Source organism: Coturnix japonica, chromosome 10 (genome assembly GCF_001577835.2).
Source record: "Coturnix japonica isolate 7356 chromosome 10, Coturnix japonica 2.1, whole genome shotgun sequence".
In the NCBI taxonomy this organism is placed as follows: domain Eukaryota; kingdom Metazoa; phylum Chordata; class Aves; order Galliformes; family Phasianidae; genus Coturnix; species Coturnix japonica.
In genome coordinates, this window is record NC_029525.1 from 8,741,622 (window position 1) to 8,766,094 (window position 24,473).

The 24,473-nt window shown below is 41.5% G+C and overlaps 1 protein-coding gene and 1 long non-coding RNA gene across 8 annotated transcripts; both read left to right on the plus strand.

The window, feature by feature from the left end:
- Positions 1–58: 58 nt before the first annotated feature.
- On the plus strand, positions 59–13,566 carry LOC107318756 (semaphorin-6D). 7 transcript variants are annotated; one of them, XM_015872960.2, is made up of 14 exons: positions 59–181; positions 402–492; positions 774–893; positions 1,325–1,413; positions 2,161–2,378; positions 2,490–2,621; positions 2,865–3,020; positions 3,107–3,280; positions 4,013–4,153; positions 4,260–4,337; positions 5,177–5,268; positions 5,613–5,669; positions 7,509–7,676; positions 9,784–13,566. In XM_015872960.2, exons 1-14 carry the CDS (start codon positions 128–130, stop codon positions 11,085–11,087), a joined length of 2,874 nt encoding a protein of 957 aa, XP_015728446.1. In that variant the 5' UTR covers positions 59–127; the 3' UTR covers positions 11,088–13,566. The 7 variants fall into 7 exon arrangements, with proteins under 7 accessions (XP_015728446.1, XP_015728447.1, XP_015728450.1 ...); XM_015872961.2 differs by having other exon boundaries at positions 5,207–5,268; XM_015872964.2 differs by lacking the exon at positions 7,509–7,676.
- Positions 13,567–22,118: 8,552 nt separating this feature from the next.
- Positions 22,119–24,261, plus strand: LOC107318752. The gene is made up of 3 exons (XR_001557478.2): positions 22,119–22,181; positions 22,773–22,902; positions 23,605–24,261. It is a non-coding gene; the product is annotated as an uncharacterized LOC107318752 (long non-coding RNA).
- Positions 24,262–24,473: the final 212 nt, after the last annotated feature.

Consider the following 24,473-nt stretch of genomic DNA (forward strand, 5'->3'; position numbering starts at 1 on the left):
TTTATGTCCACGCATTGTCAAGACCAGTATTATTATGTAATCTAAGATATGCGATTAATACGTTTTAATCTCTTTTCAGGATGAATGCCATAACTTCATTAAAGTCTTTGTTCCAAGAAATGACGAGATGGTGTTTGTCTGTGGAACAAATGCATTTAATCCTATGTGCAGATACTATCGGGTAAGAAAATTGAATATGTCATTAATGTGTTGCTGGTCTTGCTTGCACCAATTATGCTGTAGCAAATATAGCTGGTGTGACTGGAGAGTGTTCCAAGGTGAAATCAAACCAGACGGAAGCCAATTTGCCAAATTAAGTTTTGTGAAAGGACAATGTTATGTTTTTATGCCAGTATACAAAACAGAAATGACAGTACCACCCATTTATTTTTCTTCTCTAGCTGAGTACCTTAGAGTATGATGGGGAGGAAATTAGTGGTTTGGCAAGATGCCCATTTGATGCCAGACAAACCAATGTCGCCCTCTTTGCTGGTAAGAACTTTTGCTTGTAATGAGTCTAAATGATTAATGACACTAAAGGAGCCAGGGAGCTTTTAAAGCTAGCACAGGAAAGCTAAAGGTGTCAAGGTGCCTCTGCTCTTAAATTTTTTAAAGGGCCTCCAAAGGATTAGAAGCTGACCTGTTAATAAATAGGTTAGATCAATTTGGGGAAGAATGGCAGTAAAAAAGGGGGGGGAAAGGAATGCAGACTAGTCAGAATTCTGTAGATTATTAAAGGCCTTTTAATACTACATTTTCAACTTCTATTTTAGATGGAAAATTGTATTCAGCAACAGTAGCGGATTTCCTGGCAAGTGATGCTGTTATTTATCGCAGCATGGGAGATGGGTCTGCCCTAAGGACAATAAAGTATGATTCCAAGTGGATAAAAGGTAATTTGGGGGGAGTATCTTCACATATACATGGTAAGTGTAATTTCAGCAGCACAGAGGTCAGATAATTCACAGCCAGCACGCTTTACACACATGCCACAGCATCAGCAAATGTGCAGCTTTCAATGCAGCATGATCACAGTAAGAAAGCATCTGATTACCAATAAAATAATTTGTTGTTGTTGTTAAATTCATTAATGAGTGATACCTGAGCTGAAATGCAATTCTTATGAGGCTTTTTTATGGTCTATTAGCCTTATGGTTCATTTGAGTGCACTCATATTTGGACATCCTAAAGTATCTGGAGGGGTGGAGACAACATTAGCTGGTATGGACCTATGGGAGAAGCCACTGAGTCACACAGCACAGCCAGTGTTGTGTGCTGACTGAACAGTTCTTGGAAGTAACTTTCTCCTTGCTCTTTATTACAGAGCCACACTTTCTCCATGCCATAGAATATGGGAACTACGTGTATTTCTTCTTTCGAGAAATTGCTGTAGAGCACAATAATTTAGGCAAGGTGGGTATTTTTCCAGCAAGCTCTCATTAGCCATGAGCCTTGGCAGAATGAAATCATCTGAAAAGTAGCAGTAACAAGTACAGCTTGCAATGTGAAATAAGGCTGTAGTACTGAATTTATGCAGTTATTCCAAAACTATAGTTTACAGGCAGAGGGGAAAAAAAACACAAGGTTGCATTCTTCTACCAAAAAGTTATTGGTATTCCTCATGCCGTGCAGTTAGGACAGCTCTATGCAGGTAGCTTTTGGTGTAGCTGTTGCCTTAACACTTGCAACAGTGAATGGAATATCTGAGGGTTTTTTTTCCATGCCTATGAAAGAAACAAAAGAACACAAAAGGAGAGTTTCAAAGAAGATTCTCTAATGTCCGTAGATAGTGAATAATTCAGTCATACCACTGCAGAGTATAATGCTAATGCCTCACCATGGAAGGATATTCTATAATAAATTATTAACTTCTTTACACGTGGTTAATTAAAGTCTTTAAATCTCACTATGATTTTGAATGGAAAAAAAAAAATGGGTGGGGGGGGACAAGCTGGCAGAGTTGCATTTGCTTGGTGATGCATTAAGATGCCTATGCACTAGCAGCTAAACATTGTTTGCTTTCTTCCTTTCTGCACAGATAAATAACAGCTGTCTTGCTGTTAAAATTATCTGCTTTTTTTTATTAACAGCTCAGAAACAAGCACTTTGCCCTTCAATCTCTCAAGCCTTCCTTCCTTTTCCTTTTTCCGCCCTTCACAGGCCGTGTATTCCCGTGTGGCACGCATATGCAAAAATGACATGGGGGGTTCCCAGAGAGTTCTGGAAAAACACTGGACATCCTTTCTGAAAGCTCGGCTCAACTGCTCCGTTCCTGGGGATTCGTTTTTCTACTTTGATGTCCTACAGTCTATCACGGACATAATAGAAATCAATGGAATCCCCACGGTTGTCGGTGTATTCACTACACAGCTTAACAGGTGAGAGATGAGCAACTTTACATCAAAGGTAGTTCTCTGGTTCTCTCTTGCACTGAGATTGGTGCTATTGTAGGTTGCTGAGTTCTTGCAACTCTTTTTCTTATTTTACAGCATCCCTGGTTCAGCAGTGTGTGCTTTCAGCATGGATGACATTGAGAAGGTCTTCAAAGGGAGATTTAAAGAACAAAAAACTCCTGACTCTGTTTGGACAGCCGTACCTGAAGACAAGGTGCCAAAGCCAAGGTAAAAAGTTTTTCCTTGTGGTACTATAATGTTGTCCTTGTAAAGAGCTACTTTAAATCAGCTGCACTCTTGAGTGTTGTATTGGGTTTAAAAAAAAAAAAAAAAGAAGAAGAAGAAGAAGAAGAAAAAAAAAAAAACAAGCAGAGCTTTACTCTTCCACCATAAGGATGCTCATTAGCAGGCTGTCTTCTCTCATTAACTGAAATACCAAGAGGGGAAAAAACAATGTTGTTCTCCTTTCAGACCTGGCTGCTGTGCAAAACATGGCCTAGCAGAAGCTTACAAAACCTCCATTGATTTCCCAGACGAAACATTGTCCTTCATCAAATCTCATCCGCTGATGGATTCAGCTGTTCCCTCAATCATTGAGGAGCCTTGGTTTACCAAAACACGCGTCAGGTATGACGTCATTCAAAAAATGAAGCATGTGAGAAGGAAAACAAGAAAACACTGTTTGTTAATGTTGCATCTTTTGGCCTTGATAGATACAGATTGACAGCAATTGCTGTAGACCACGCTGCTGGACCGCACCAGAACTACACAGTCATATTTGTTGGCTCAGAAGCAGGAGTAGTACTTAAAATCTTGGCAAAGACCAGACCTTTCTCTTTGAATGACAGTGTATTGCTGGAAGAGATTGAAGCATATAATCATGCAAAGTAAGTATTACGAGGACACCTGAAATATGTAGCTTTTTATCTAGTGTGGTACCAAGCTAAACAAAAATGATAGTGAACAAAAACTAATTCATTAATGCCAACTTCATTGGTTGTTTGTCATTTCGCAGTGTCTCTCGTGTTGAATAACCTGAAAATATTTGGTTATTTGCCATTTTGCTTGGGTTGAGTGAACATCGTAATTCCACTGCAGTGACGTCAGTGATACAGTCTAATTCTTCCACAAATACACTTCTTCCTGAATATCAAACATCAGAACAATCTGCTGCTGTTAAAAAGAAATGATGAGAGCTTATCTCGAGTGTTTCTCAACAGTAACCAATAATATATAAGCTATATCTAATCATTGTAAACTTGTTTATTCTGGAGTGAAGAATTTGGGAGTGGAAGCATTCCAGTTCAGCTGGCACCCAGTTAGAACTCTTGTTCTGCTCTGTTGGGATATTTATGCCAAGCCTGAGAACAAAAAAAAAGAAAGTTGTTTTTTTCCTACATGCTCAAAAGTCACCTAGCTGTAGCTAGGAGCCAGCATCTGATAACCCATAGGCCTGTTTGCAAATCACTCAGCAGAGACTAGTAAGTTACATTTCTATATGTAAAAGCTCTAATTTCAGTATCTACATGGACAATAGTAAATAAGATGTTTTCAATATAAACTGTGACCAAAGTACTACAGTTGTAAAACAATGGCTTCCCGTTCTTTTTGCTGTCTAGGTGTAATGCTGAGAGCGAGGAAGACAGAAGAGTCATTTCCCTTCAGCTGGATAGAGACCACCATGCTCTGTTTGTGGCGTTCTCCAGCTGTGTCATCAGAATTCCTCTGAGCCGGTGTGAGCGTCACGGGTCATGTAAAAAGTACGGCCCCGTTCCTGAACTCCCCTTAAAGGAAGGTCGCCAACATCTCTAGGGAAGGAAGTAAAAACAAAAAATGCATGATTTTTTGGGTTTTTTCTCTTGCAAGGGCGTGTATTGCCTCTCGGGATCCATACTGTGGCTGGTTAGACCACGAGGCGTGTGGGAGAGTGACACCAGGCATGCCGTAAGTACTACTTTTTCAATTAGGTCAACAGCTCTACTATGTATTTATAGAGCACACAGGGCTGTATCCTGTGCCTGTTCCCTTGCACTTTATTAATAAATCTCCATTTTTCCTAGAGCTGTTTTTCCTAGGTACTGTACATATAAAGAGAACAGAATGCTTAAGTCTGACCTAATTATGCAATCTCTGGGTGAAGACTTCTTTTCAGTGGGAGATTTACACGTGTGTGCGTGTGTGAGGACAAGCAGACTCATAGGATGAGATGTTGGAAGCAGGGAATCAACAAATTGCTGCCTATAATCCTGCACAGTTCAGACAGGGCAGTACACGCCATCTCCTGCCAGGCATGCTCACAGTAAATTACAAATAGGAAAACACAGGTTTCAGACTTGGAAAAAAAAAAGTAAGGTTTTGCCTCCATGCTGAAGCTAGGGCGATGCATATACATATCAAAGGCTCTTTGCACAAATCTAGTGAGTAATATGGAGTGCCTTAGCAGCTGTATCTTAAAAGGAAGCCTTTGTAGCAGGGCAGCAAACTTCAGCCAATATAATTGCATATTTGTACACAAAACCAAGAGTACACCCAGTGTAGAAGATCCAGTGAGGCTGCTATGAAGAAAACATGATCTTTTTGGTTTCCTGGCATAAGCACATGTATATGAAGTGTTAAAGCCTGAATGTAATTAATTTGAATATTGTGTAAAACATGGGGTTTGGTCATGCACTGTAGCTCTTGCTTTTCTAAGGTGACAGAACAAGTATGATTCAATTTCTTGCTTCCAGAAAAAAGAAAAAAAAAATCACCATTTGTTTCTATATTAATACTGTTAATTGCAGGTTCTCTTTGTTTGTTTCATACAACCACAGCACTGGAGGATATGTACAAGATGTAGAATATGGCAACACAGCGCAGCTTGGGGACTGCCATGGTAAGACATAGCCATTGCTTCTCATTTGTAATGTCTCAGCAATAGTCTGTGGCCACACTTCACTGTAGATGTTAAATTTATTATGAGCTTTTCAGTAACATGAACGCATCACCTGGTGTAACTGTGAATGTTCACAAAGCTGAGCTTTTTTGGTCCTGTGTGGCAGTTTTGTCTTTCTTCTCCTTCACCTGTTTGCAACTATTTGGGGTCTACAGGAAAGTATTGAAGAATTGATTTTGAAAAGCAGTAATATTTCCGGTTTTATTTCCCGTCACTCAGCTCTGAGATCTTTTGCTTTCTTTTTGTTACTTTTTACTGATTACTTGTTCCTTTAATTCTTTTAGAAATTTTGCCTACTACAGCTACACCAGATTACAAAATATTTGGCGACCCAACATCTGGTTAGTTTTTTTTAATTTTTTGAATTAATGACCTTTACTTTCCTTCAGTTCAGCATTTTCAGCCCTTTTTTCCTTCCTTTTGCACAGTTGGCAATCCTTCATTTTTGTGCTTTTACTCATGTTCCCACTGATGGTAAAGATAGTGAGACTCTTCTCACTCAGCACTTCACCCTGTGTAGTCGCATGTTAACAGCTCATTATTTATTGAGACATCTTTTATTAAAGAGCCTGATTAACATAGATGACATCTTCACTGCACGAAAGTCCACTGAGCTTTACTCTGTACCCCCAGCCATGCATTTGTGAATGCCCCTGTTGGTCATCTCTAGTAGATGAATGGCAGAATTTCATCATCTTCCTCCTTGCCTCTCCTTTTCTCCTTCCTCCTTTCCCAGCAAGCTTTTGGCACAAATACACATTCTCTAAAATGTGTATTTTCTATATTTTTAAACTGTTTTAAGTAGTTGGTGCTAATGGGAAAAAGAAATATAACATCACAGACTGTCATGTTTAATGAGGAGTTGTGCAGACAGAGGTGGCTTAGAAAATTTTAGGCATTGTTGTTGAATGGACTTTCACATCCTTTCTACCTTCACTGATCTTTTTCTAAGAGTGTTTTCGCTGTCAGCCCTTGGTGTGTTCCAGGAGTCAGGACCCAATGCTCTTCTGTTGAACTCAAAAGCAGAATCTTGTTGTTGACTTCAACAGGAGCAAGACTGAGCCCTGATCTTCTACTGCCTGCTCCCAGAACTTGGTCTCTGTTTTCAAACCAAGGGAACATTCCTGACTGGCAAATCTGAAAAGAACCTGTTTGTATGTTTAATTTGTAAAAGAGAGACAAATTATTTCTGGTTGTTTTAGCTTCTGATTATATTTCTGTAACTTGAAGTAATGTCTGAGACAAAATCTTCCATAGATACATATAGATATATGTATACACACACACCCATAATGTAACTTAGAGGTTCAGTTAGGAAAGCAAAACAAAACTGTATTATTTGGAAATGCTACTTTGCTTGCATTAGTGGTTATCAAGCAATTTTTCAACCTGGTATTTTATAATAGATACAATTGAACCTGTTTTTCAAGTCCTGATTGAGCGTGCTTTTGGAGTACTGTCAGATTTCGAGCTGCAGCCATTCATGCCTAGATGTACTGGGACAGTGAACACAAAATACTTGAGTGTGCAAAGTAGACTTTGGATTGTAAACCCAATTTGTTTCCTCCTCATGCATTTTCACATAGGCAATAGTAATCCTGTTCAGTAAGTGTACTACAAAGAAGCCAAGATCTATACAGTACTGTTCCTTAGGAGCCATTACAAAATAGAGGTTAAAAAAATTCCTTTCATCATCCCCTCAAGAAATGGCTTATTCAACAGTTCCTGGTGTACTGTAACAGCACTAATGGAGCCGATCTGGTTTCTCAGGAGTAACCTGTAGTAAGCATGTATCTTTCTAAGTAATTTTTTTTTTTTAAGATGTGTAGAAGGTAATGGAATATGTTGTCTCCAGTGAACAGTATAGCAATTAAGTAGAGTAAGTTCTGCTTTTCATCTCCACCAGTTGCTTACGTTAACTTTTGCATTGCTTTCATGTTTGACTTCTCTGGCTTTTTGGCTAGCAGCTGTTGATGTTTTAATGTATTTTTGTCATACTTTACTTAAAAGTTTTGAACCAATTGATTTTAATCAGCCCTCTGTACTTCCGTGGGCTGCATTTTGCTCCGTCAAGTAACCTCCCGTTAAAAGCTGTCTGCAGCTATAGCTTAGATATACCGTGAAACAGTGAGGAAAGCCTGACTGTAATACACATTAATAAAATCTGTTTACCACCACAGACATGAAGTTCTCCTCAGCTTCCATTACCACAATGGCAAGTATCCCAGTTATATCACCTAGAGTGATTGGTTCCTGGAAACCTAAAGTGACTGGCTCTCGGAAATTTGTAGTTCAAGATGACCCAAACACTTCTGATTATTCTGATCCATTATCAGGTGTCCCAAAGGGTAAGGCCTTACCAGGGAATACATTGCAGCTGAATGGAAACCTGATAGTCTCAGCATTTTGTAAGGTTTAAATGTAACAGCCGTGATTGTTGGGCTATGCTTTATACCCATTTCCTGTGAATATGCAGACAGTGCAATCATGGTTCTCATACCTATTTAACCAGCATACAGAGTGCTGCTTAAAGGTTATAATGAGGAGATGCAGATAATAAGCTCAGCATCTTGGTGTTGGGGTGCTCCAAAACTCCCACTAAAATTAGTGGATGCACTAAAAAAGAAAAAAGATGTATCTGCACCTCTGGTGGTTGTTTCCAGATAAGCCTAGTTTGGAAAAGACTGTTAGTCCTTGTGAGCAGTTGCTTACAAGAGCTCAATTTTCTTGTTTTGCTTTTGGGGTTTTTTTTGGGGGGAAGAGGATGTTGGGAGTAGGGGAGGAATTGAGGCAAAACTCAACAGATTCATGTTTTAAATGGGGCACATCCCAAACTCCATTCTCTGGATATGAGGATCCAATTAGAAATGATCTCCTCCGTACTTGGAGACACAGGCACAGTTTTTAATCTGAACACAGAAAGAAACATGTACTGCATGTAATTCATCTTTCTGTAGCCGTTCTTTCAGCTAAGTGAAGCTTTGATTAGGCTCTTAAAGCAACAAAGATTTCAATTCAGCAGGACTATTGCAGTCAATCAAAGACTCAAGAAGCTTCCAACCCCATAAAGGAAACTTAAAAGAAGTCTTCATCAGCGCACAGAATAGCAGGGTGACAGGCATGTTTGCACAATTCTGTATTCTGAAAAATCTCTCTAGCCAAAAAACATTTCTGTTTTTATTACCATTCACCAAAACATATCAGGTTTCCTATCAGCCATTACAGCAGTGCATTTGTCATTTTAATTTGTTGCAGTTATTTTCCATTTTGCTTTAAGTTTTTTTTTTTTTGTTATCATTTGCTCTTGGTTCTGAATCACCTTTTGTGTCATAGCTATTAGTGAACTTTACTCATGTTCTTTCTTCTTCTGCACAGTACCATTAAAACCTATAGCCCTGAAAGTTTAACAGTGTCCAAAGGCCTCGCCTCTAACAAAAATGAATCTGTAGCTTCAGTCTTGCTCTTTTGTTTGAATGTCCTTTGGGATAGTTAACAGAGTTACTTCCATTAAGAACTAACATTATCTTAGCTGCAAGATGTCTGTGGTTGCTTTAAAAAATCTCAAGAAACAAAGGGAGCTGGTTAATACGTGAATCACAAACTAATCCAATATTCAACTATGTCTAAGCAAAAAGTTCTCTAAATTTTAACACTCTGTAGTAACTTAACCTTGCAAGGTGTGTGTGTGGTGTTGTTTTTTTTTTCTATATTATGCAAATATTTGTGTTTGTTATCGACTACAAGTAGAAAGGAAAACTTGTGTTTTATTAGAATACTGTAATCTTTAATTTAAAGAAGTGTATGCTTACCTGATCAAACTGCACTATTCCAGGGCGAGCGAGCTGTGGATGCATTAGTTCACAAGTTTTGCACCATATTATATTGGTGTGGTTTTAACAATGCAGTACGTAAGTTAAGCTATACAGTTCTACGTAACATTTGCATAATCCTGTCTCTCTTTTGATACTGATTTATGAGTTGGGCAGAAAATTGAGAGAGAAATCCATCTATGAGTTATTAATTGCTGTCTGGCCCAGTAGCACCTTCTAACCTCAATTTTCCAGCAGAAATCGTTAATGTTAATAGCATTCAGGCCCCCTATTTGTAAGCCTTAAAGGAAACTTGGGGACAGGCTAAACAGATAGCATACAGTGTACAACCAAATGTAGTATGAGGTGCGAAGCTCTGACAAACATCAGAGCTTGTCCAAAGAAAGTAGACAGTCTAAATAGAGTCTAAACAGTCTAAATAGAGCTGATCAATGCTAACTTGGTCCTACTTATTTATAAAATTATTAGCATGCAGAAATGCTGTGGATTGCAGAGATATACTAACAGTGGGCACAGAGCACTCACAAACTTAAGGCTGCTGCTGTCCTTCTCCAAGGCAGGCTAACTACTTCTGATATAGATTTGCGTACGTGTAAATTTATGATTCACTGCATGTCTTTTACAGGTGTAAGGTGGGAAGTGCAGTCGGGAGAGTCCAACCAAATGGTACACATGAATGTCCTAATCACGTGTGTCTTTGCTGCTTTTGTCCTGGGAGCCTTTATTGCGGGAGTGGCCGTGTACTGTTATCGGGATGTGTTTGTACGGAAATCCAGAAAAATACACAAAGATGCAGAATCTGCCCAGTCCTGTACGGACTCCAGTGGGAGCTTTGCTAAACTGAATGGGCTTTTTGATAGTCCCGTCAAAGAATATCAACAAAACATTGATTCGCCCAAACTCTACACCAACCTGCTGACAAGCAGAAAGGAATTGCCACCAAATGGTGACATGAAGTCGATGATGATGGACCACAGGGGCCAGCCTCCGGAATTAGCTGCACTTCCAACTCCTGAATCCACACCAGTTCTTCAGCAAAAGACTCTGCAAGCCATGAAAAGTCAGTCAGACAAAGCACATGGTAACCTGAATGCTTCGCGAAAGGAAACCCCGCTAAAAAGCCCACAGTTTTTTCCTTCCAGTCCTCCACCCCACTCTCCTCTGAGTCACGGACATATACCCAGTGCTATCGTTCTTCCCAATGCTACTCATGATTACAATACTTCTTTCTCAAATTCTAATGCGCACAAGGCAGACAAAAAGATGCAACATATTGATCATCCACTTACAAAACCATCCAGCAAAAGAGACCACAGGAGGTCTGTTGATTCCAGGAACACCCTGAATGATTTTCTGAAACACTTAAATGAAACTACTAGTAATCCCAAAGCAATCATGGGAGATATTCAAGTGGCCCACCAGACTTTAATGCTGGATCCAATGGGAAATATGTCTGAGATCCCACCTAAAGTCCCCAACAGGGAGGCATCTTTATACTCTCCACCATCAACTCTTCCGAGAAACAGCCCCACAAAACGGGTGGACGTTCCCACCACACCTGCAGTACCGATGACCTCTTTGGAAAGGCAGAGAGGTTATCACAAAAATTCTTCACAAAGGCATTCAATATCTGCCCTTCCTAAAAACTTAAACTCACCAAATGGTGTTTTGTTATCCAGACAGCCCAGTATTAATCGGGGGGGTTACGTGACTCCCACAGCAGGCACAAAGATGGACTACATGCAAGGAACCCCTGTCAGTGTTCACCTCCAGCCTTCCTTGTCCAGGCAAAGCAGTTACACAAGCAACGGCACTCTTCCTCGTACAGGAATAAAGAGGACACCCTCGTTAAAACCTGATGTGCCACCAAAACCCTCATTTGTTCCTCAAACAACATCAGTCAGACCACTGAACAAATACAGTTACTAGGACATGTCTGTCCTAAAAATGAGCGTGGCATTGACCTGTACAGGTTGTGAGATGGTTTTGTGGTAGACACATAAGACAGAGACTTGCTTGTAATTAAAGAGAACAAAGTGGCCAAAGAAACTGTCTTTACTTCAGCAACATCTGTGTCTTGCCACAGGTAGCTACAGCAAGACTTTGTGTACTTGCTAAGAGCAAATGAAAAAAGAAAAACAAAACAAAGGAAAGTGCTGGTCATTACATTTCTTTTGTTTGGAGCTAAGGAGACATGTAGCACAATGGGGTGGGGGCTACTTTACTGTTCTGAATAGCTAAAAAAAATGGAAAAAAAAAATTAAAAAAAAATATCTTGGGAAAAGAAATCTGTAAGCAAATACTTGAAAAATGGGTTCCATTTTAGACTGCCATTAAGCGTGGTCCTTCCCATTAAATGTGAACATTTTAATATGTATGCATTCACCTTGCCTCTTGCACAAATGTCAGAAAATGGTAATGTCTCATTGAATATCTGGGTTAATAATCAATTTGCTGGAATTCAGTCTCTGGCCCAACTGTAGCATTTATTTTTATTTCTTTTTTTCTCCTTGTGTGTGGCATTTTGTTTGTGCCACAGATAAAGCTGTGCGTGTGTGTGGGTGTATGTGTGTACCGTACACACTAGGATGTACTTAGATTCCCATTGCATCTTTTATGCTATGGAATTGTTTACATTGAGCATGACTGAACAAACAGATGACTCTGCCTTCTGCAGCCCATTGGGTTCAGTTTGGCGACAGCCAAGGAAGAACTGCGCGTTGCCGCCAGCCTTGTGCATGACAGCCTCGATGAAGTAATCGCCCAGCAAAAGAGTGCATATAGATACCTTTAATTCTCTATAACTCTGTTATGCTGCTATCGATTCAGAGCTGTACATTTCAAATCTAGTTGTTTGGGCTGGAATGGGGGAGTTCTGCTGTGTTTCCACAGTGCCTCCATCCAAATACCTGGCCACTGTGAACCTGAGCCCCTGTACTTCTCATTGAAGGCAGCTAATAACAATTCATTTGGCAAAGGCCTGCGTAACTGGAGAAGGTTACACTTATTTTTTGTTGCATTTAAAGATGCCCTGCAGTCTGATGGACTCTTGTCAGTGAAAAAAAAGAGAAAGAAAGACACATCATTAATTGGCCCAGCAGAAGCAGTCTGTGAAAAATCAACAGTAGTGCAATCAATTTGTTTTTGTTGTGTAATGTAAGGGTTTGTTTTTGGTTTGTTTTAGTTTTTTTTCTTCCAAAGTCATGCAGGTAATGACAATATTCTGTAAATATTATGTGTGAGTTTACCTGAATCTGTGCATTTTGTGCCTTATTCATGCAAATGATAAAAGTACTAAAAAAAAAAAAATATATCTGTCAAGTGTTCTCACTGTAGCACACATCTCCTGAGTGCCAGTTGTAAAACCTCTCAACAGCACCCCCCCTCCCATACCAAAAAAGATAATAAGCAAGGATAATTAACGATAACTAAAGGCAGCCTACAATCCAAGAAGACAGCAGCATTAAATCACCTTGCCATGATAAACATTCCACTCCAGCTCTCCGAAGGATCAAACAGTTATAATGTGAAATCAAATGAGGTTTCTAGGGTAATGGAACACCTGCTAAAGTTGTGTAAGCTATTTAGTAGGTTTTACAGTATCCACTTGCAGCTGATGTTCAACACAGATGGCTATTTTAGCTTGCAAACTACACACTACCACATTGTTTATTGAACATAACTATAGAAATAACCGTGGCAGAGGAATATTCATGAATTAGCGGGACAAATAACTGCAATGGGTTTCAGAGACGGTGGAGATTTATGTTATGTGTTCGAAGGGGAGAAAAGGTTAGTCACTGAAAACTGGATCTCTTTTACAGAACAAAGAATAAAGGACAGAAGTAGTCATTTTTCCTTGTAAGGCTGTAAGGGACATTTATTTCCTGAGACCTCTGGATCCAAAAAAATCAATGATCTCTCTTCCTAAACACTTCTGTCTTGCAACTAAAACACTACAGATTAATAACATAAAAATGTACTCGGTTGTCAAAAGACAAAAACTGATCTGAGTTCACTCTACAAATATTAATTAATAAAGACTTGTGTGAAATCAAAAGATAAATGTATGTGAACCCTGATAACCTCCTGTAACATTGTGCTGCCTTGTAGATGGTAATGTGAGTTCTCTCAGTATTTATGTTGAAATTTCTAACATTCAACCTAGTCTTTATTCTGTTAATTTAATAATAAAAGATGCTTTATCCATTTGTGCAAAGGTAAACGCAGATTGTATCTTTTTTAATGGTACGGCATAAAAAAGTAACCCTTAAATGAAGCTGCTCTATACTATAGAGTACTTTAACATGTATAGATATCTTGTAAACTTGTATTGTGGATGTGTAAATAATACGTTCTTTGGGTTTTTAACACCGCATGTAAAGTGAAAATAAAATATTCCAATGTACCAAACGTGTAAATTCATTGTTGTTAAGGCGAGTTTTAGGTGTGTTTGTTGGAATTTTAATAGGAATAAATCTGCTTACCTTTGGTAGCTCAGTAAGGAAGGCAGAGAGACATCCTCTCATCAGCATTACAGGCATCAAACGGCTTGCAGCAGGTGATGGTGATGCACACAGGTGTACTGCCATTTTCAGTGCAGCTGCATGCCCTCATGCATGTTTCTGAGGTTCTGCAGATGAGTGTTGGCATCCTGAGTGAAATACAAAACATCACAGTGACTGCCATGCATTGAGAGAGTGTAGGGCAGCCAGGGCAGCCACGCCAAGCAGATGCATTTGGTTTGAAAACTATGTAATAGACCTCCACACGAAGCCTCCATTGGAGCTTGATCCAATTTGAGCTCTGTTACCTATCAGCCTCCTTTGTTAGAGTCAGAAATACACCAGCTTCAGTGGAGCTTCGGGAGTGGGTCCACAGGAGGGCCACTAAGATGATCAGAGGGGCTGGAACACCTCTCCCACGAGGAAAGGTTGAGGGAACTGGACTTGTTTAGCTTGGAGAGGGATCCGGGGAGACCTCATTGTGGCCTTCCAGTACTTGAAGGGAGAGTATAAATAGTAGGGGGAACATCTGTTCACAGGGGTGGATAGTGATGGGACAAGGGGGAGTGGTTTTAACTAAGACAGGGGTGGTTTAGGTTGGATATTAGGAGGAAGTGGAACGGGTTGCCCAAGGAGGCTGTGGATCCCCCATCCCTGCAGGCACATCAAGGCCAGGCTGGATGTGACTCTGGGCAGCCTGGTCTGGTGGCTGGAAACCCTGCACATAGCAGGGGGGTTGGAACTGGACGGTCATTGTGGTCCTTCTCAACCCAAGCCATTCTGTGATTCAATTACGGAAAACTTCTGAAACAGGATGGATTTTTCTTCCTTAAATGTAGGCTACAAAAAGATAGAGATCATTCATGGCAAAATTAATTACAGACCTACACAGAGCAGGACATTCCTACATACTTAGTAATGCTTGATACTTGAAATTCACCTTTCAGGCAGACAATAAAGCCCAACAGAAAGATACATGCTCTACATTTAGGATGTGCCAACAGCACAGATAATTTTAAAATAATCAGGGTCATTTAGTATCACAATACAAATATGAAATATTCTTTTAATTAAAAGCTGATTTTAGATAATGGATAAAAATGATTTCTTATGAGATTACAGTGTCACAGTATTAATCATCTGAAATTACTGTGCACGTTAGAACAATGCAGTGACACCTGGTTCCTTCTTACTGAGAAGAAAAAATTAAAGGGAAAGGAAACAGTGCTAAAAAAATCCCTAAACATAAAGCACAATGTGTATTTTTCCAGTATAGAAGCAAATATTTCTTTTTACTAATTTGTTGTAAACCTGTGCAGCTTTTCTACTATGCCTACATTAAGGAGGTGTCAGCCAGGAGTGCCAGAGGTGTTCGCTATGGAGGGGCACTGCCTTTTGAAGTTCATCCACCTGAGTGATTAGCAGCCTTTGAGGGCTGGGTTGTGAGACATTGCAAACAGTGCACACGAAGAGTCCATCCAGGACACAGAATGGAGTATGAGCATTCGTTTTGATGCCCACTGAAGCAGCCTTCACAACCCACATGATGTGGTGGCTGGCTAGGTCAGGCAGCCCAGTATACCCTCCTGGGGTATCCAGTGGGTGCATTCACACACATGGAAAAGCACTACTGAGAGAGAAAGGGAAAGTATGAGACAGGACGACCCATGCATCATCACAGCCTGCTGTCCTGCACCAGGACGGAGTGAGGCCCTGCTCCTCTCAGACTTCCTTCATCTTTTTGCAGCCAATCACAACATAAATAACTGTCAGGAGCACACAAGCCAGAAAAAAAGACAAGACATAACCAAAAACACTGCCGGCACATAGTAGCAAGATGATGATTGCAAGAAAACCAATTTGTAAGGCTGTAAGTAGCTATCTGTATGACTATGCTGCCAGCACAAACCTATGGCCTTTTAAATTGGGGTCTTAAAGTAATCAGTGCAGTTACAAAATTCAGGATGCCTCTGTCTTAGTGCTGTCTTGCTAATGGCTCACTCTGTGACCCCAGGAAGATTATGCAGGGCTTAGTCACTGTAATGGAGCCAGGGAAGGCAGCGCTCAGCTGGAGTAGGCACAGTTTTTCTGTTAGTAATGCTTTCCACTTACTGAGGTTTTATTATATTTCCTCTCCTTTTGTGATTCTGAGCACTAGCGAGGATATCTTGCAGGTAAATAAAGGGAAGGAGAAGTCTCTTCCCGCCTGGGAAAGGTTAACATCGGCAGGAACGGGGAGGAGCTGCCATTTCTCCAGATACCCATTAATTTCATGGATAGGAAAACGTTCTTTTAAAAATTGATCAGGACAAAATACTGTCATAAATGCAGCATCTGGACTTCAGCTGGGAAGTGTGAGCTTTTCATATAGAAAGCAGTACCAGGAGACCCACCTACCAAGGCTGCATTTGTTGTTCAAATGTCATCGTAGCACAGTATGAAAGAGCAAGAAACCAAAGGATTGGGGAGGAAAGAAAACATTAAATATTTAATTAGGTTCAGCTCAGAGAGCTGTAGACACTCATCTTTTTATTCACTCATACTAACATGCGGCTGGTGTGAGGGTCTGACTCCACACCAGCCACTGCTGTTTGCCTGCAAATGCTTTGTAGACACATTGCACTGGCCAGACACACATCTGAAATTATCATCTATCCTGAACTCTCAACCAAGAAAACGTTTCTGCTCTGCCTGAAATGAAATTTATTGGAAGCTCTGATTTTATTAGTGCATTCTGAATTCATCCGATGACCTGATTTATGGTCTGCTTTTTTGGTTGGTTTTTTTTTTCCTACAGTCGCAAACAACTTTTCCAAGCTCTGCTTGTTAAAACTGTAACTAAATCCAAGCAGCAAAAGCCACTGACCAGAGCTCAGTCTCAGGGTGCCCACATCTAGGTAACATCTTGGACCCCAGCAGGGATGGTGAGACCTCTCTACCAGAACAGTGTCTCTGTCCTCTGTGTCAGCCAGGCAGCAGCAGCTCCTGTGGGGCTCCTGCTGCTGAAATACTCCAGGGGAATGAAAGCAGAAGAAAATCTACCACATGAATAGGCTGTCCTGACCATTGGTATGAATGGTCCCATCTATCAATAAAAAGAAGCTTACTACAGGAAAACCCGAATGGCAAATAAGTAAATAAGTACTCCAACCCTCACAGATCTCACTGTCCTTGTTTTGTGACTCACAGGCTGTTTTTCTAAGGAAGAGTCCCTCCAGCTTGAAAGAAAATGAGCAAAGAATGCCAGTTCTCTATAAAGGCTCTTCTGTAGGATCATACCTGGCTGTAAAAGCTGTTCTGTAACTTTTTCCAGTAGCTGACCTTGCCATTGGCAAAGGCAGACCATGAGCTAACTGGTTTGCTTCTGTAGCTGTCTGACAGCCATCAGCATGTGTCTATTCCTGCACAAAAAATGGACAGCTGCCTAGGAAGAGAAGAAAGGTGGCAATTGGCTTTTAATGTGGGTCACTTTAAGCACAGCCTTATTCCTCCACTCTTTGATTTACAATGCTGGTCCCACATGAGGGAAAAAAAAAAAATCAAAAGTAGACCAGAGCAGATGAATCATAAAAGCAATGCACACGCTAACTGTGCTTCCCTTTCTGTGCAATGAATATCCATGTGATTACTCTGATTTCCTCCAGAATACATATTGGTCAATTAACAGCTTGAGATTTTTTTTGTTACGGACTAATGACAAATTTTTATAATCAGGCCGTGCTGTATAACCATGAATGGCTATTAGTCACAGGTTATTGTGCCTGGCCAACGATTAGGTGAGCGAGAAGCACTTCCAATATTAATGCTGTGCGTGAGAATTGATTTCTGTGAAGGCTTGTGCATGCAGCTCTCACATTTAGTCGCTGCCACTGCTAGCACGGGTGAAATACTGACTCCATCAAATGCAATGGCAGAGCTGCATGAGGCCAGGCCCTCACCTTTAATCACTTAGATGTTCCCAGGAAGCAAATGGTAAGGTGTGAGCAAGGTCACAGCAAGATGGGTGAACACATACAGGAAGGCATTTTCTGTACAAGGACAGGACCCTCCTTAGCAGGGGTTGGACCTGGTGACCTCCAGAGGTCCCTTCCAACCCCTACAATTCTGTGATGCCTTGACAGAATCCCATCAGCAGCTCTGTCCATGCATGATGGATAAGGAGACTTCAGAGTAAGAAAAACGGCAGTGTGCAAACAGCCTCCGAGGGAGTTCCAGCAAGTCCTGCAATAGCAGCTGGGCAAACCTGCTTAGACCAGCCAACTTTTGGCATGTGCAGGGATGGCACCATCTCTGGACAACAGTGTGTGGTTGTATGTTTTCCCAGTGCTAAATTTGCTGGGAAAGTCCATGACGTATTACATTGAACCACAGCATTAGGCTCCAGATGCTGAGCTCTCAGGCAGGTTGTGCTCCCTGAGCACACTGACACCAGCCTGGGGGGAGCAGATCATGGCAATGGAGGCAGAAGCAGACATTTTAGAGGATTTTTTCACTTCCATTTGTAACAGCCCAGGTAAAGAGTATCAAAATGCCAAAATCTGCTGAAGGAAATCTACTCAGTGAGTCTGGAAATCACTGAGCAGAACTGAGAACCGGAGATGAATGGCGGTAAAAATGATTACTCATCCTTTAAATCCTTCCTAGGAGAGCTTTCAGATTAAGCAGATCTCACACAAAGGTGAAGGCTTCCTTGTCCCCAGACTGAGTTTGCATAGCCAACTACTATTTTTATTGCAGCACACACTTCTCTCTGACATGCGTTGAGTGCACATCTCAAACAGTCCTTCGCTGTTCAGATCCTGGAGGATATGGGCAGACCCTAACACACAACGCACCCCTCTCCATGCAAGTCTTTCATCTGAAGTGACACGGTGATCAAAGGCGAGGTTACACGGCGCGCAGCACACTGAGAGAAAATCACAAGGTATTTCAGAGCTGCTTCATTGCTGGATGGGTAGTTCAGAGAGCACTTGCAAATGAAATTTTACTATATGTGATATATTCCATATTACAAGCATTCCTTGCTGGATCCCGCTGCATCAGTTAAACTGCAGTGCTTGGGAAGAGGCTGCATTTCCTCCTCCACAGGAATGGCACCTCCAGACAGAATTTCTCCCCATCATCTGAGGGACGGGATGGTCCACAATGGGCTCTATCTGCATCGGGTACTCCAGACCAAGAGACACGGAGCATCACATAGGACACAAACTAAGAACAGTTGCCAAAAATGCACTTTTTGTCACATTTCAGACTACAACCACTTAGAAACCTGTCATCTCAGTTTGATGGGGGAGGAGTAAATATCTGCCCTGAAACCGGTTGACAGAACAGACAGTTTTATGATGTTGGCTTCTAACAATAACTTGCACAAGTGCCACACAGTTAACAGTGTCAGCAGTTTCTATCTAAATCCAATACTGCATTTTTTATAGTCCTCCCTGTGCTCTCTAAAACAGTTCCACTTGTCCTGCCCAGGATCATAACTAACCTGCCTTGAAGCCTCATTTTGATATTTTACTGCTCATTTGCTTTTCATAAACTCCTGCCAATGAAGCCTTCTCCCCTTTCTGCTGCTTCCCTGGATACTTTCACCCCACTCCTCCCTGCTTCACATCCAAGGTCAAGCCAAAGTCAGAGGAGTCCCACCCCAAACAGTTTGCCTTTCTTGTGTCATCTGATCTCACCTCCAAGCCCATCCGCATGAATCACAAGGCAGACTTCCCTGGGGATGGTTCTATTAGCTCCTTCCAACCTAGCATGGACTCCTCCATCCCACTGATGTCACTTGGATGTTCACATTTGCAACTGTGAATGTTTCTTTTAGACACCCATCAAATACCCATAAGTAGGTCGGCCACAGTAAGGCCAGGCAGAGCAGTAGAAAGTCCCACACTGAACCAGGAACATGGAAGCAAGTCTGGAAAACCAGTAGCAACCGGCATGAGATACATGTCTGAATGCCACTCATGCCTCTGAAAAGCCTCTCAGCTGTTAGGTGCATTTAATCCTCCCCCTGTTCAGACATTAACAAAGACGCCAGCTGTGATGTGTAGGCACAGGGAAGAACCATGGCACCTCTGGACAGCATGCCCCTAATTCCAACATGAAGATGCTATAAATGCCAGCTAGCTAAAAGCTTGGGATGAAGAGAGGGTTCCAACCAATTACCTCAGACCTTTAAGTCCACAATACCTGACTTAAGTATTTCTGAACTATTAAAGTTGCAGTATGTGTTTTCATTCGGGGGTCTATTTTCCTAGCTGGATTGCTTTGCTTTTCTGGCTGCTGTTTTTAAATAAAGCAATTCTGGAATAGTCGTCACAGAATTGCAGGTGTTGGAAGGGATCTCTGGAGATCACTGAGTCCAACTGCCTGCTAAAGCAGGTTCCCTACAATGGGACTCACAGGAGTGTCCAGATAGATACTGAATATCTCCAGGGAAAGGACTCCACCACATCTCTGAGTGCCTTCTTACTATAACACTCTAATGTGATGGGATGTACACCGAGAGTAGCACAATCCTAGACTACAGCAAATGAAAACAAACCCAGATACAGCAGCTCTGGACACAGAAACAAAGGTAGAAAAACTGCTTACCTTCAGAAGGCTTCAGGTAGACAGGCTTCTCCAGTGAGATGCCCTCGCCTCTACTGACAACCCTTAAATGAGGTCTGGGAAGGGGTGCATCCTGGCTGCAGCCCTTCCAGTCTCTCAGGTGCATTGAATTGTATTGCATGCACCTGAACTCCCCTGGGTTGGCCCTGCCAAGGTGCTCAATCACTGCTTCAAGCTGTGACTTTGCATATCAGCTATACTCACTCTCACATTAAAGAAGTTCTTACCCATGTTTGCATGGAACTTAATAAGTCAATGTGGACTTATTCCCAAGAATATCAGAAAAGTTTATATGAAATGCACCAGTTTGAACTCCGTTTCTGTCTAATTTAATAAATTTATGTGAGCCAATTGGTGATATATATATATATTTTTAATTAACCTTGGAGGTTAAATGGAAGTTTACTAAAATCGGAACATGTTAAATGAATAATTTCTCTTGGCCTCTTTCAGGAAGTCTCTATCTTAACCCAATAATCAGTTCAGCTGCAAAGAGATCGATAAGGTCTTTCAATGCTGTGAGTAGAAGGCATACATTAAAAAGTTAGTAACAAATGTGATAGACTGTAGAAACTATTACATCCCTTTATGCTGGGTTTTTTTGACATTAAATCTATCTGCTAAAAATTCCTGAGAAAAGGTTACTGCCCAGACACTAATGTTGCCAAATGGAATAATTTGTTAGCATTGCTTGAGAAGATTTCCTGGCACTTGGCCCTAAAATACAAGTCCTGTGTGTTAAATCCTCATTACAGAAGAAGCCATAGTTTTAATCATGAAACCAAAAATAGCCTCAGACATTAAACACTGCTGGGTCTTCCCATCCCATAAACAGACAAAGCACATTATCATTCCCTAGACTGTAAAATCCCAGTTCAGAATTTGCCCCTTCCTCATAAGACTCCCAGTCTAGCTGCCCACCAGCTGCAGCACACACAGCCCACAGCCCTGGGCCGCTCTCACCGGGAACATCTCCGCACAGCCACCACCACATTTCCATCAATCTCTTCAGCCAAATGTGCAAACTCCTAGCAAAGAGGGGTGACTTTTTAATGACAGAGCACCTGCGGCAATGCACAGGAGCTGAGCTGCACTGCTCCCAGGGGAGCAGCACGCAGCTGTACAGCCATTGCAGGAGGCACAGCTAACGTGCAAGAAGAACTTCACGTCACAGAAACCCCTCCATGGATTTAAATCCTCAGAGAAAAGAGTCTCAACTGATTCCCATGATACTCCTGCAGAACAGAAATCACCTGGTAAATGACATGTGGTCATGTAAGGGATTTACCAGTAGCTGGGTTCTCATCACCAACTCAGAGCTTCCTTGGTGGCCCCATTTTGTTCCTGTTAGGTAAACAAGACTGGCATGCAGAAAAGCTCTCCGACTAAAGCGCTTTATATTAGGTGCCCGATTGAAATAAGCATTTCAATTACATTCATTAAGGAAGTTATTACTTGTTAATTGAATAGCAACAGACTGCTAAGGATCACTTATTGAGGTCTAATAAGTATGTAAGAGCAAATTCTACTCTTCATGTAATTCCATCAGCAATAAACTAGAGTAATTAGCTTCTTACTAACAAACTTCAATTGTGGGGAATGTTGAGGCAGATAATTGGCACTTAGGAAGATACCTATAGTAAGTTAGTGCCGTATCAATTAGCATACTTACTAAATGTCAGTTTAAACTCTGAACAAATAATTGATACCAATGTGTGGTGGGTTACTTGGCTAAATGCTATTTAAATGCTTAACCTGTCATATTCAGAGAAAATAAAACAAGTCCTCTGGCTGTGCTATTCCAAAATGCCTATAGATGCTTCATTACCAGGTACAAAACCTACAGGCTACAGACAACAACCACCAGTAAGGACACTGGGGTGCTGGCTACACACCGACACATGTGAGTGACTGAAGATGCCCTCTTGCCTGCTCAGGAGACTGCCCTGATACTTCACTGCTTCACACTGTGTGCAGGTGGTTCAGGACCACCCAATTCCCCGCTGCTTGCACTTCAGCAGAACCACCCCAAGACCTCAGTCCCGTTCCAGTTCAATCAAATTGAAGTTTGTGCCTCATGACACGGAAGTTTCATTTTATAGATAAAGATTCTGAGGCACCAAAGCAGTCCCTGCCCTACCTGAAGGTGACTCAGAAAGCTCACAGCAGCTCTGGGATCAACACCTTCTGTAGGAAGCAGCATGTATGAGATATCTTCCTATGGCGCTTGGGCTCCAATACCAATCTGAGCTGATGGAAGGAGGTGAACATCAGTGACTGGTGAAAACAAGTAGCAGCAGAATCGACCCTTCATGTCTGTAATTTTATCACAGCTCTATGTCCTTCGCCAAATATTTTCCAGATGTTCTGGAAAGGCTCAGCCTCCCTGTTTGAAATGGAAATGTCTCTGATTTCTGACTTGATGTGCAGTTTCTTTGCCAGAAATAAAGAATTCTGCCGTGGCACAGAGCATATGAAGGACTTCTGTTTGCAGGCAGACCTCGAGCCCTTGCTCCCAGCAGCAACCACAGAAGCAGCAGTTGAAGGGGAAGGAAAGAAACACACACTTCAGGGAGGACATCAGCCCTTGGTGGCAGAGGGAATGGACGGGAGCTGCAGTGCAGGTGTCTGGAGGGGGATAGAAGCACATATGAGGGTAGAACCAAAGCTGAAGAAGGGAAGGCAAGTGAGAATCCCAGGTGGGACACATTGGGAAATGGGGCAGATGGGAGGGAAGCAAGGAGCACACAGAACTGGGGCCTGGGAGCCTGCGAGAGGGAGGCAGGAAGCTGCTGGCAGGGCAATGCTTGTCATTTTAAGGGATCTCTGCAAATCAATTTTAGAAACTTCTATTTTAAAGCAGATTCTCCCCTCCCCTGTCTCCACACAAACAAATACACACGGATCCATCATGTGGAAATACTTCAGACTCATCTATTTAAAAAAATTGACAGCATATCCATGTCAGCTACGAGTGTGATTTTTTTTCAGCTATGCCAGCAAAAGCCCTAATGTAGACACAGCTGTAATATGAGCAAAAGGGGGAAAAAAAGTTTATTTTTGCCAATACAGCTTCTTTTGCTCAGGCAAGTGATACAAGCTATATTTTCTACAGGTTTTTTCCTTGTGTAAGCTTCTGCAGAGTGACTGCACTGTCAGAGTAGCCTTGCCTGAATAACTAGGGTGGAAAAAAGTGTCCACAAGGCCTTAAATTGTGCTGGAGAAAGGACAGTGCCTAGCACTGTGAAATCCTGTTAGTGCCTGAAGTGGTAGGTATGGGTGCAATACAGCTACATCATAATAATGAATTATCAACTTTTTCCCAGCTCCGGAAGAATGACAGCTGAATCCTTCTCACCCCCAGCCTTTCAAACAAGCAGCTCCAACCCACTGCAGCGTTATGGGTAATCAGTGTCTGCTTAGAGTAAATCATATCTCAAAATTTAGAGCTGGCTCCTCGTCCACGGACGCCTCAGGAAGTTGAGAAGTGTGGGAAGGACTTTTCTGTTCTGAATGAATGGAAAAAAATCAAATATTTGGAGGAAAGGCAGTCTCAAATAATAAATAATGCAGAAACTCCAATATAGCTTTTAAAGCTTCAGTGCCCTTATAATTTAATGTTTAAATGCTATGCTGTTCCTTTGGAAGCCTTTTCTATCTCACTGCTGATGATGGTCTGTCTTCTCAGACGCTTGAATAATGTCTCTCTTCCTCTTCTAACATCTTCCTTGACTACCCCTCATGCATAGTAATGCTAATAATCGTGCAGCTTTCGGTGACATTTTTCTTCTTTTAAATTAATGCCTAGTTTTATGCAGGGCTGCTCTGCTCAGCGCCTCGCCTCCTGCACACCTCCTTCTCTTCACAACGTACCTGTGTACGTACAAAAGTCTATTTACTGCTGCCCATTATGAGCTGTTCATGTTCCATTTAGCAGTATGCAGGAGAATCAAGCTAATTGATTACTTATATTGAATAAATTGTGGTGAAGCACTAACGATGCAGTTGAGATTAGCTTGCTATTATGATGCAAACATATACAAATATATAAGTAATCATAATTCCTCCTGAAAGAACTTTGTCATTTTCATCATTAAATAGGTACCTTTTGCATCTGAAACGGACTTGATATGCAGCAATGACACAGCGGATAACGCTACGTGCAGTCATGCAGAAGGACACATTTTGTACGACC